General features: G+C 44.5%; 1 protein-coding gene across 1 annotated transcript in view; it reads left to right on the top strand.

Moving 5' to 3' along the window:
* Positions 1 to 12677, top strand: part of PNPLA7 (patatin like phospholipase domain containing 7) — a 424003-nt gene that overhangs the window by 162153 nt on the left and 249173 nt on the right. Inside the window, exons 18-19 of the mRNA XM_065418594.1 lie at positions 4122 to 4253; positions 5574 to 5697. Of these exons, the coding sequence (XP_065274666.1) occupies positions 4122 to 4253; positions 5574 to 5697 (256 nt within the window). The remainder of the gene's footprint in view (positions 1 to 4121; positions 4254 to 5573; positions 5698 to 12677) is intronic.

Genomic DNA, 12677 nt, shown 5'->3' with positions numbered 1-12677 from the left:
CAATTTGTCTAGGTCACTCTGGATCCTATCCCTACCCTCTAGCATATCTACCTCTCCCCCGAGCTTAGTGTCATCTGCGAACTTACTGAGTGTGCAATCAATCCCATCATCCAGATCATTAATAAAGATGTTGAACAAAACCAGCCTCAGGACTGACCCCTGGGGCACTCCGCTTGATACCAGCTGCCAACTAGACATCGAGCCGTTGATCACTACCCATTGAGCCTGACAATCTAGCCAGCTTTCTATTCACCTTGTAGTCTGTTCATCCAATCCATACTTTTTTAACTTGCTGGCAGGAATACTGTGGGAGACCGTATCAAAAGCTTTGCTAAAGTCAAAATATATCACGTCCACTGCTTTTCCCATATCCACAGAGCCAGTTATCTCATCATAGAAGGCAATCAGGTTGGTTAGGCATGACTTGCCCTTGGTGAATCCATGTTGACTGTTCCTGATCACCTTCCTCTCCTCCAAGTGCTTCAAAATGGTTTCCTTGAGTACCTGCTCCATGATTTTGCCAGGGACTGAAGTGATGCTGTAGTTCCCCGGGTTCTCTTTCTTCCCTTTTTAAAATGTGGGCACTATATTTGTCTTTTTCCAATCGTCCGGGACCTCCCCCGATCGCCACGAATTTTCAGAGATAATGGCCAATGGCTCTGCAATCACATCAGCCAACTCCCTGAGCACCCTTGGATGCATTAGATCTGGACCCATGGACTTGTGCATGCCCAGCTTTTCTAAACAGTCCTTAACCTGTTATTTCACTACTGAGGGCTGCTCACCTCCTCCCCATAACGTGTTGCCCAGTGCAGTAGTCTGGGAGCTGACCTTGTCTGTGAAGACCGAGGCAAAAAAAGCATTGAGTACTTCAGCTTTTTCCACATCATCTGTCACTATGTTGCCTCCCTCATTCAGTAAGGGTCCCCCACTTTCCCTGACCACCTTCTTGTTGCTAACCTACCTGTAGAAACCCTTCTTGTTACCCTTCACATCCTTTGCTAGGTGCAACTCCAATTGTGCCTTGGCCTTCCTGATTACACCTGTGCATGCTCTAGCAATATTTTTATACTCCTCTCTAGTCATCTGTCCAAATTTCCACTTCTTGTAAGCTTCCTTTTTGAGTTTAAGCTCACCAAAGATTTCACTGTTAAGCCAAACTTGTCGCCTGCCATATTTACTATTCTTTCTGCACTTCGGGATGGTTTGTTCCTGCGTCCTCAATAAGGCTTCTTTAAAATACAGCCAGCTCTCCTGGATTCCTTGCCCCCTCATATTAGATTCCCAGGGGATCCTGCCCATCAGTTCCCTAATGGAATCAAAGCCTGCTTTTCCAAAGTCCAGGGTCCATATTTTGCTACTCTCCTGTCTTTCTTTTGTCAGGATCCTGAACTCAACCATCTCATGGTCACTGCTGCCTAGGTTGCCACCCACTTCTACTTCCCCTACCAATTCTTCCCTGTTTGTAAGCAGCAGGTGAAGAGGAGCACAGCCCCTAGTCGGTTCCTCCAGCACTTGTACCAGGAAGTTGTCCCCAACACTCTCCAAAAACTTCCTGGATTGTCTGTGCATTGCTGTATTGCTCTCCTAGCAGACCAGACCAGCCCCTCTGCAGAGACTGCTGCTTGCCAGTCCCCCGGAAGAAAGTAGGCCTGGCACAGGACTACTGAGTTTGGGTTTTTCCATGGGACTGTTTCTTGCTTACTACACAATGCCTGTTGGGCCTAATGAGACAGTTCCAGGGAACACCTGCCCAGATGGGGTTGGGAGGGGTGGCTTGGTGTGTGTGGGGCTGCTCCAATAAACTCAGGTTTCAGAGTGGTAGCTGTGTTAGTCTGTATCCGCAAAAAGAATGAGGAGTACTTGTGGCACCTTAGAGGCTAACATGCTCAAATAAATTTAAGCTTTCGTGGGCTAAAACCCACTTCATCAGATGCATGCAGTGGAAAGTACAGTAGGAAGATATATATATATACACAGAGAACATGAAAAAATGGGTGTTGCCATACTAACTATAACGAGAGTAATCAATTAAGGTGGGCTATTATCAGCAGGAGAAAAAAAACTTTTGTAGAGATAATCAGGATGGCCCATTTCCAACAGTTGACAAGAAGGTGAGAGTAACAGTAGGGGGAAAAAATTAGCATGGGGAAATAGTTTTTACTTTGTGTAATGACCCATCCACTCCCAGTCTTTATTCAAGCCTAATTTAATGGTGTCCAGTTTGCAAATTAATTCCAATTCTGCAGTTTCTCGTTGGAGTCTGTTTTTGAAGTTTTTTTGTTGGAGTATTGCGTCTTTGAGGTCTGCAATTGAGTGACCAGGGAGGTTGAAGTGTTCTCCGACTGGTTTTTATAATTCTTGATGTCTGATTTGTGTCCATTTATTCTTTTGCGTAGAGACTGTCCGGTTTAGCCAATGTACATGGCAGAGGGGCATTTCTGGCACATGATGGCATATATCACGTTGGTAAATGTGCAGGTGAACGAGCCTCTGATGGTGTGGCTGATGTGATTAGGTCCTGTGATGGTGTCCCCTGAATAGATATGTGGACAGAGTTGGCAACGGGCTTTGTTGCAAAGTGTGTTAGTGTTTTTGGTGTGTGGTTGCTGGTGAGTATTTGCCTCAGGGTGGGGAGCTGTCTGTAAGCGAGGATTGGCCTGTCTCCCAAGATCTGTGAGAGTGAGGGATCGTCCTTCAGGATAAGTTGTAGATCCTTGATGATGCGTGGAGAGATTTTAGTTGGACTTTTTAACTTTAGTCGAGTCTGCCCCTAATTTGTCTTGTATACTGATGAGCACAGTCACAACTATGATTTTATGTGCCAAGTCTAGTAAAAATACCTAGCTGTTATATAGTGCTTTTCAAAGACTAATTGTAGTCTGTCTCTCTCTAGTGCTGTTGTATTGGTGCACTGCTTGTCCTCTGACTAGTCCTGCCACTCTGTAAGGGCATGTGAGTTAAGGGTACTCAGAAATGTAGAACTTCTGCACATTCATCTCTACCTGCCAAGACCCAAGCCTGTGATTAAAACCTCAAAATTAGGGACACCAAGAAATGATTCATGCAGGAAACTTAAAATGCAGAGGGGACTTTCCTTTCGTGTTAAAGTAACTTTCTGTAACGTTAGGTTCATGATTCTTTGTTTCTCGTGAATAATTTTCCACAAAAGACAAGAGGAGACATCAGGTTTGCATAGAAGGTGGGGGACTTTAAATCTAAAATCCCTGATGTCCCTCAACTGGTTTGTCTATGCTGCAGCTGGGAGTGAGCCGCCCAATCGGGGTAGAAAGACTCACACTAGCAGGGCTCAAGCTCTCTCATTAAAAATAGCAGTGTAGACACTATGGCATGGGCTGGGGCTTGGGCTTTGAAGCCCATCTGACCAGCTAGATTTGAGAACCCGAACTCCAGCACAAGCCACAACCTATATACTGTTATTTGTAGCATGCTAGCTTAAGCCCTGCTTCGCAAGTCTGTGTTCCTGGGCTCACTCCTAGCTGCTGTGCAGCCATTCCCAAAGTCAGGGACATTGTAGAGGTATGCTGCTTTGTCAGGGTCTGATGGAACTAGCTGTTATCCCACTCCTTCTGTGGATGGCTAACTTTATTGCTCTCAGGGTCAATTGTTTGAGTGTATGGGCTTTAATTACCACTTAAAGCCACTGAAATTCCCATAGTGAGCACTATGTCATCCAGGGTGCAGGTCTCTGTCTTTTTAATTTTATTTTTAAGATCATGATCAACTGCCAAATCCAGTAAGACTCTCAGGGATTGTCTACATGGCACGTCCAAGCGCATGAGGGGGTGAGATTTGTAAAATGCAGTAGTGTGCTGCTCTCCGTAAAGAGAGAGAATCTCCTTAAACACTTCAGTGTGTGTGTGAGGGAGGGAGGGACTGCGGGAGGCCAGTGTATAATGTACGATGGAAAACTGGAGTCTTGGCACCAAGGGAGCAGTAGTTATGTAGATCATATTTTTATTCCATTTCTAAAGTGAAAACCCATTAAACTGATCCTCCTTGTGAAGCTGTGCGTTGCACCTGCAGCAACTGCGGTTTGCTCTGGGAAAGGTGTCTGTGTTTGTTTCTGTCTGAGTGAAGTGTTTGTTTTTCTCTTCTAGGATAATGCGGGTGCAGCCAAGTGTAGTGCTGGGTGTGGCCCACAGTGTTGTAAAGAGGATGTCCTCATTTGTGAGGCAGATTGACTTTGCCTTGGACTGGATGGAAGTGGAGGCTGGACGAGCTGTTTACAGGTGAGAAGTGAGCAAAATGGCCCATGTTTTGTAAGTCCCAATACCCCTGCAGGAATGATATCAAAGGTTTCAAAGTAATACATAAATAAATAAGAGTGCTTTGCCTAACTGTCATCCCCCATGGAGTCACACTGCTTACGCTGATGGGGCAAGCTCATCAACAAGTGTAGGAAGGGTTCATCTGTCCACCTTTTGAGGGGTTTCTCTTGTGCCCATCAGCGTAGTATTTAAGGACTTTTCAATTTTGTGGTTTTCATTTATATTAGTGAGAGTGGGATTCTGCATGCTGCTTTGGTTTAAATTCTTTGGTACCTTTCTGATGTAGCAGAACAGATAACACACACAAACTAAAATAATAACAATTCATATAGACAGGTTTTGTTTGCCAGCAAAGTCCTCTGCCTCAAGGAGCTTACAGTCTGAAATAAACCAACTGAAAGGGAACTCAGTCGAGTTTGCCTAACAGTAAATTAAAACTGACTTTACAGCACTTAATATATGAACTGGGTCACATTCCTCCTTAGATAGCTCCATTATAGAGTTATCTGTGGTATAAATTTGATCCATTGCATGAAAGCAGTGGCTGGGAGGACAAAGCTCTGATTTGCAGTTAGTATAAATAGCAGGTAACTGTAATTCTAGTTTTTTGTTACTGCTTTTGCAATGTCATTACTAATATAAAACTCAAATACTTGGTCAGTGCATGAAAACATCATGTGTCGATGGGGAAATTTGTTATAAATCATATGGCCAGGCTATGCTCTAGTATTGGTTCCAATATCAAAGTTTTAAGCCCGGCTTGTATCCTTCATTGTGCTGGAGACCTGAATGCCAAACAGCATTCTACCATATCTACAGTTGGGCTTGAACCCAGGCAAAGGCTACAGCTTCACACCATGCACAGGTTCTCCCACCAGAAGAGGAGGCTGAGGTTTGAGTCAAGCCACCCACCCACACAGTTTGTTCTCTTCTCTCTGCACAATTGCCCTATTCCTCTAGTTCAACTATTTTCCTGTAGCCTGTTTGCTTTGCTAGGGAATGTTCAAATTCCAGCTGTCTGCCTGGTGACCTAGAACCAGCCAGTTGTTGATTGTATATAGTCAAAAATGAAAGGTGTTTGCAAGTTGCATTTGACAAATCTGTGGTCAGGTTGTTTTTTTAATTGTTCAGTAAATGTTTTTTCTCTCATCTCTGCAGAGAGCAGAGCTACCAAGGGATGGTGGGGAGGTTTACATAGAGCTGATTAGTTAATTATTTTTGTGGATGTATTTGCTGAGCACAGACACCCACTAATTCATAGTATGGATTGTTCTCTCCCAGGCAGGGTGACAAGTCAGACTGCACATACATTGTGCTGAATGGTCGACTTCGTTCTGTCATTAGGATGGATGATGGGAAAAAACAACTGACTGGTGAATATGGGCGAGGAGACCTAATTGGGGTGGTAAGAACCAGCTTCAGAATTTACTTGCTGAACTTTATAGAAAACTCTGGCTTTTTAAACAAAACAAATAGAAATACGTTAATAGGTCTGATCGTAACAACTTGCTGGTCTTGGCTTGTGAAAGTGAGGCTGTCAAGCTATTTGAAAGGGAGGAAGCTGCTGCTACCAGCAAGCTCTGTGGCAGGATAGTCCATGTGTAGTCTGTTTAGATTCTTTTCAATTTGCTACTATTCTGTTTTGTTTCTGACATTGTAAGGGGTATGGTATATGTGCACTGTGCAGATTTCTTTAAATCAGTGTAATTTGGAATTGAAAGAGCTGGTTTGATGTTAGCGTATATCCCCGTCAGACGACTTTCTCTCCCACATGCCTCTGTTCATTACTTGCTCTTAGTACCCAGGTTAAAATATGAAAAGGACATCCGGCTTTACACCAGGGTAATGCAGGCACTTTGCCTGTCTTAAACCTAAACCAAGAGGACCTCTGAAATGCTGAGGCTTCAGTTCAAACCCTCTCCTGTTTGTTCTGGCTGTTGAGGACTAACAGTTCTGCCCATAAATAGATGTGCTACTGCAACATACCATCAGGAGGAGTGCCAAGTGTGAGCTCCCTTGAGACACAGAACGATCAAATGATATTACAACATCTTATTTTGCACTAGTTAAAGGCAATAGTGGCTGCATGCCGACAGCAGGTTAATGAAAATGACCTAGTGGGTATTGGGACTACAAGTGGAAAACTCTTGTTACAAAGTATAGCGTAGTGAGGAGGTGTGGCCTCCCTCAGAGGCGGATGCGGAGGGAACACCGCAAGCTGCCTGGTGGGTGGAGCCAGGATGACCACGCCCTGCAGCAGCTCAGTTTAGAAGGAGTTGCCAAGGGATAATATTTACTTATCTCTGATGCTTCATGTTTTAAAAGTCTTTTGAGATTATCCAAATAAAGGCATTAAACAAAATATGCAAGTTATGCATCCCCCTCCAGCAGCAGGAGCAGCACTTCCAGGATCTGATCAAGAGAGTTGCAGACTCCTTGAAGAGTCCTCTTGAGGTGAAAGAGCGTTATCATAAGCTGCTTGATATCCTCCACTCACCCTCATTAGTCCATGTCGCCCTGCCTGTTAATGAGGCTCTGCTGGACCCAGTGAAGATCATCTGGCGCACCCCCACTTCTATACCGCCTACATGCAAGAGAGCGGATAAGAAGTATTATTTCCCAGCAAAGGATTCACAATTTTTGTTTTCCCATCTCTCACTTAACTCCTTGGTAGTTGATGCAGTTAATGAATGTGGAAGACAGCACCATGCTAAAACCACACCTCAATAAAAAGACCATAAGCATCTAGATTTACTGAGGAGGAAATCTTATTCCTCAGCTTCCTTACAATTTGGAATTGCCAATTATCAGGCATTAATGGCAGAGTACAATCACATGAATTATACCAAGCTGAACTCTTTCATGGACCACCCATCGACAGAGCACAGGGAGCGGTTCCAGGCAATTGTTGTAGAAGGCCAACTTCTTGCTAGAACAGCCCCATAAGCCTCCTCTTACGTGACTGATATTGCTGCCTGATCGATTGCTACAGCAGTAGTTATGGGAAAGACTTCCTGGCTCCAACTCTCTGGAGTCCCAAAAGAGGTCCAAAGTACTGTAGAGGACCGTCTTTTGATGGGTCTAAGTTTGCAGATAGCACGGACGAGTCTCTGCAAACATTAAAGGACTCTAGAGCTACTTCATGTTCTCTTGGTATTTACACACCTGCTTAGAAGAGAAAGCTCAGCAAGTCACAGATGGCCCAGAGATCCCAGGTTGCCCAATTCCTTTCCTCCCAGAGGTCGTATTAACCACAACAAAAAAGGCAGAGATTCCAGAGAAGGAAACAGCCTCCCATGTTGTGCCCATCCACCTCCAAGCAGCAATTTTGACAGACTGATCGAAGGCTTGAATTGCCATCTTCGTCCTCTTCAGCTACACTGTTTCTCCAGCTTCCTCCCTTTGGCAACCACCTTCACCACTTCAGGTGCGCTTGGGAGTCAATCACTATGAACAAGTGGGTTTTGGAGATCATCTCCACAGGATACACCATCTACTTTACTACACTTCTACCAACAACCCCTCCCTTTCCTGCCTCTTAAGGGACCCCTCTCACGAGAGCTTGCTTTGTCAAGAAATAGACAATCTTTTACGCTTGGAAGCTATAGAACCAGTTTCCATGCAGAACAGAGGGAAGGGGTTTTATTCAAAGTACTTCCTGGTGTCAAAAAAGAGTGGAGGTTGGAGAGACTTATCCTAGATTTGAGGCTACTCAGTGCCAAGGAGGAGCAAGATCCCCCTCCCTCTGCGCCTGGCTGTCAAGTTTTGGAATTGGTGCATATGCAAGTGGATCGTCATCACAGGTCTATCTCCCCAGAGTTCAGAATGTGACTGCAGATGCACTCCTGATGATGTCCTGGTATCCCCTTGCACTGAGGATACCTCTCTGGAGGAGGGAACTCCAGTTACTAGGAAGAGACAGGTAATTTGATCATTAGAAACATAGATAGCAGGGTTTGCGATGATCGAGAGAACTGCATGATGACTTGCCTGCCTGGTGCGAAGGTTGCGGATCTCTCGAGACGTCTAGATAGACTTCTGTGTAGTACTGTGGAGGAGCCGGTGGTCGTGGTAGATGTAGGTACTGATGACATAGGGAAGGATAGGAGAGAGGTCCTGTAGGCCAAATTTAGGCTGCTAGATAAGAGATTGAAGTCCAGGACCTCCGTGGTAGCATATCTGAAATGCTTCCAGTTCCACACGCTGACCCAGTTAGACAGACAGAACTGCAGGGTCTCAATGTGTGGATGAGATGATGGTGTAGGGAGGAGGAGTTTAGATTTATTAGGAATTGGGGAAATTTTTGGGAAAGGGGGAGCCTATACAGCAGGGATCGGCAGCCTTTGGCACGCAGTCCGCCAGGGTAAGCACCCTGGAGGGCTGGGCCGGTTTGTTTACCTGCCGTGTCCGCAGGTTCAGCCGATCGCTGCTCCCACTGGCCGCGGTTCGCCGTCCCAGGCCAATGGGGGCTGCGGGAAGCGACGCGGGCCAAGGGATGTGCTGTCCGCTGCTTCCCGACGCCCCCATTGGCCTGGAGCGGCGAACCATGGCCAGTGGGAGCCGTGATCGCCCGAACCTGCGGACGCGGCAGGTAAACAAACCGGCCCAGCCCGCCAGGGTGCTTACCCTGGCAGGCCGCGTGCCAAAGGTTGCCGATCCCTGCTATAGAGGAAGGATGGACTCCACCTAAAACAAAATGGAACTAGGTTTCTGGCACTTAAAATTAAGAAGGTCATAGAGCAGTTTTTAAACTAAGGGCTGGGGGAAAGTCGAGAGGTGTGGAGCAGCACGTGGTTTGGACAGAGACATCCCTTAGGGGAAGATCTATTAATGGAGATTCTCTATGTCCTAGTAAGGAGGAGATGATGGAAGACGATAAAATAGGGGTAGGATCTGATGAGAAGCAGTCATTATCTTCATTACTGATCTGGAGGATGGCGTGGACAAGTTTGCAGATGACACTAAACTGGGAGGAATGGTAGATACGCTGTAGGGTAGGGATAGTATACAGCGGGACCTAGACAAATTAGAGGATTGGGCCAAAAGAAATCTGATGAGGTTCAACAAGGACAAGTGCAGAGTCCTGCACTTAGGACGGAAGAATCCTATGTACTGCTACAGAACTAGGGACTGAATGGCTAGGCAGCAGTTCCACAGAAAAGGACCTAGGGGTTACAGTGGATGAGAAGCTGGATACGAGTCGACAGTGTGCCCTTGTTGCCAAGAAGGCTAACGGCATTTTGGGCTGTATAAGTAGGGGCATTGCCAGCAGATCGAGGGACGTGATCATTCCCCTCTATTTGACATTGCTAAGGCCTCATCTGGAGTACTGTGTCCTGTTTTGGGCCCCACGCTACAAGAAGGGTGTGGAAAAATTGGAAAGAGTCCAGCGGAGGGCAACAAAAATGATTAGGGGTCTGGAGCACATGACTTATGAGGAGAGGCTGAGGGAAGTGGGATTGTTTAGTCTTCAGAAGAGAAGAATGAGGGGGGATTTGATAGCTGCTTTCAACTACCTGAAAGGGGGTTCCAAAGAGGATGGATCTAGACTGTTCTCAGTGGTGGCAGATGACAGAACAAGGAGTAATGGTCTCAAGTTGCAGTGGGGGAGGTTTAGGTTGGATATTAGGAAAAACTTTTTCACTAGGAGGGTGGTGAAGCACTGGAATGGGTTACCCAGGGAGGTGGTGGAATCTCCTTCCTTAGAGGTTTTTAAGGTCAGGCTTGACAAAGCCCTCGCTGGGATGATTTAGTTGGGGATTGGTCCTGCTTTGAGCAGGGGGTTGGACTAGATGACCTCCAGAGGACCCTTCCAACCCTGATATTCTATGATTCTATGAAATGAATAGTATCAGAGGGGTAGCCGTGTTTATGAAATGAATGAGAGTCTCATTCAGTTACATCATGTAATGGCAGCATAGGTGTGCGCAGCACATTTCATTAGGGTGTGCACCCTGGCTTTTATTTTAGCGTCAGCAAGGCGAATTGTTTCGATAATCTCTTGTAAAGCTTGTAAAATGATGGAGTAGTTTTGTTTTACAGCAGCCACTGCTTCTGCTCTGCATGCCCATCTTGTGTTTGACAGTGACTTCAAAGTCTTCAACTAGGATCCTACTTCTTGTGAAATCTTCTCCATTACTGCATGTCGCACAGGACTCCCCTCCATGAAGGCATAAAGAGTCTGAATAACACCAAAAAAAATCAAAGACAGTTCTGTTTTATTTACTTGAAGTGCATGCATCTACTAGGACAAGGTTCAAACAATGCGCATAGCAGTGTACATCGAGTATTTCACTGTTTCTTTCTTTACATTTCATTTGAACTCCCGCAGTACATCCAGACATAGTAGATGCGCCATCAAAACAGACAGACATCACTGATGACCAGTCAATTTTAAGAATGCCAAGGACATAATTTAACTTGTCAAAAATAGATTTAGCATCAATAGTTAATAGCATGTTAATAGTCTCTGAACAGACACAAAATGTTCAACTGGACTATGTTTTTCATTGTCAAAATACCGCACCACAATGGACATCTGTTCATAGTGTCCACTGTCAGTAGTGTCGTCTGCAATTATTGAGACCATTTTTCCATGTAGTGAAGACGCAATCTTTTGTTGCACAACGTTGTGCAAGGCCACAATTAAATAATTTTGGATGCGATTACTCAGATAGCGTTTCGAGGAGATTGTTGCACATGCTTTCCCATTACGGGATCATATTTTTGGAGCATATTGACAAGATTTAGAAATAAACCTCTCTCAAAACAGTCAGCTTTTTCATTGTGACCCCTGAATGGTCTCCCACCTTCGCCAAACACAGAACAATGTCAGTCAGTCGCTCTATTACACTTCGGTTATGGCACCGTTGTTCTTCTTGTTTAGACAGATAAACCTGCTTGCCCTCATCCAACAATACATCAATAGGTTTCCCTTCATTAAAACTTGACCATGAAGAACAGCTCAACACATGAGATTTTGACAGTTGGTGGTTTTTAAAACATTCATTAGCCCTATGCCAGTTTCTGAATCCCTTATCAATAAATGCTGGATCAGTGTGACCTTTGTTTGCTGCATCACTAGAGGAGAAGAAACAGCAGTAAAAGCAAAATGCTGCGACCTTTGATGGGCTATATTCTAACCACCTATACTTTTCATACCAATCGGACTGAAAACTTCTTTGTTTATTCCCTATTTTACTTCTAGGAAACATGCTCAATCTAGGCTGATAAGGACCTCTAGATAATCGAGACTGGCGTTCTAATCTATTTTTTGGCATATCACAGACCGGGTCATCAGATGGAATGTTTGATGGCTTTGAATAGGAACTACACTGACCTGAACTAAGAGACAAAGTCTGTTTCTGTGGGTCATTATTCAGTTTATCGCACGCACTGGAACTGGTGGCGGCATTATCTTCATGTAAGTTCTTAACCGAGGAGTCCGAGGTATTTGCACTACTGTCAGCACATTCATTATAATTCAGTTTGTCTGCTCCTTTTCTTATCTTAACAACAAACCAATCCATATTTCAAAATTAAAGGGGTGTATCATACGATTGAATTAAAACGTAAAGCCACGGGCTTGTTATGCTATTTCAGTAGAGTACACGCGACAAAGATTACAAACACTGTAGACACTGTGCTGGGCACGCCTGACATGGTCGCTTATATAGGTCAAAGAATTTTCTAGAATAGTAGTTGGAGGGGGAGGGGACGCATGCAGCGAGCGAACGCGGGCTTTCTATACATTTCTACAACATCTATATTACGCAATTCGGCTCTTATTGCATAATACAACAATCCATACTTTAAAACTAAAAGAGCGTATCATGCGATTAAATTAAAACGCAAAGCCACTTTTTTTTTTTTTTTGAGACATTAGGTTGTGCTTGGGCACACCCGGCACACCCCATACGCACGCCTATGAATGGCAGATAGCTAAAAAGTGACAAGTTTTTAAAGTGCTTGTATACCAATGTTTGAAGTCAAATAATAAGATGGGTTAACAAGAGTGCCTCATATTAAATGGGGATATTGATATAATAGGCATCAAAGAAACTTGGTGGAATGAGGATAATTAATGGCATACAGTAATACCAAGGTACAAAATATATCAGAAGGACAGGACAGATTGTGCTGGTGGGGGAGTGGCACTATATGTGAAAGAAAGCGTAGAATCAAATGAAGTAAAAATCTTAAATGAACCAAACTGTACCATAGAATCTCTATGGATAGTAATTCCATGCTCTAATAATATAGCAGTATGGATATATTACCAACCACCTGACCAGGATGGTGATAGTGACTGCGAAATGCTCAGGGAGATTAGAGAGGCTATAAAAATAAAAAACTCAATAATAATGGGGGATTTCAACTATCCGC

The sequence above is a fragment of the Emys orbicularis genome, chromosome 18 (assembly GCF_028017835.1).
Source record: "Emys orbicularis isolate rEmyOrb1 chromosome 18, rEmyOrb1.hap1, whole genome shotgun sequence".
Lineage (NCBI taxonomy): Eukaryota > Metazoa > Chordata > Testudines > Emydidae > Emys > Emys orbicularis.
This window is presented reverse-complemented; position numbering and strand designations above follow the sequence as displayed.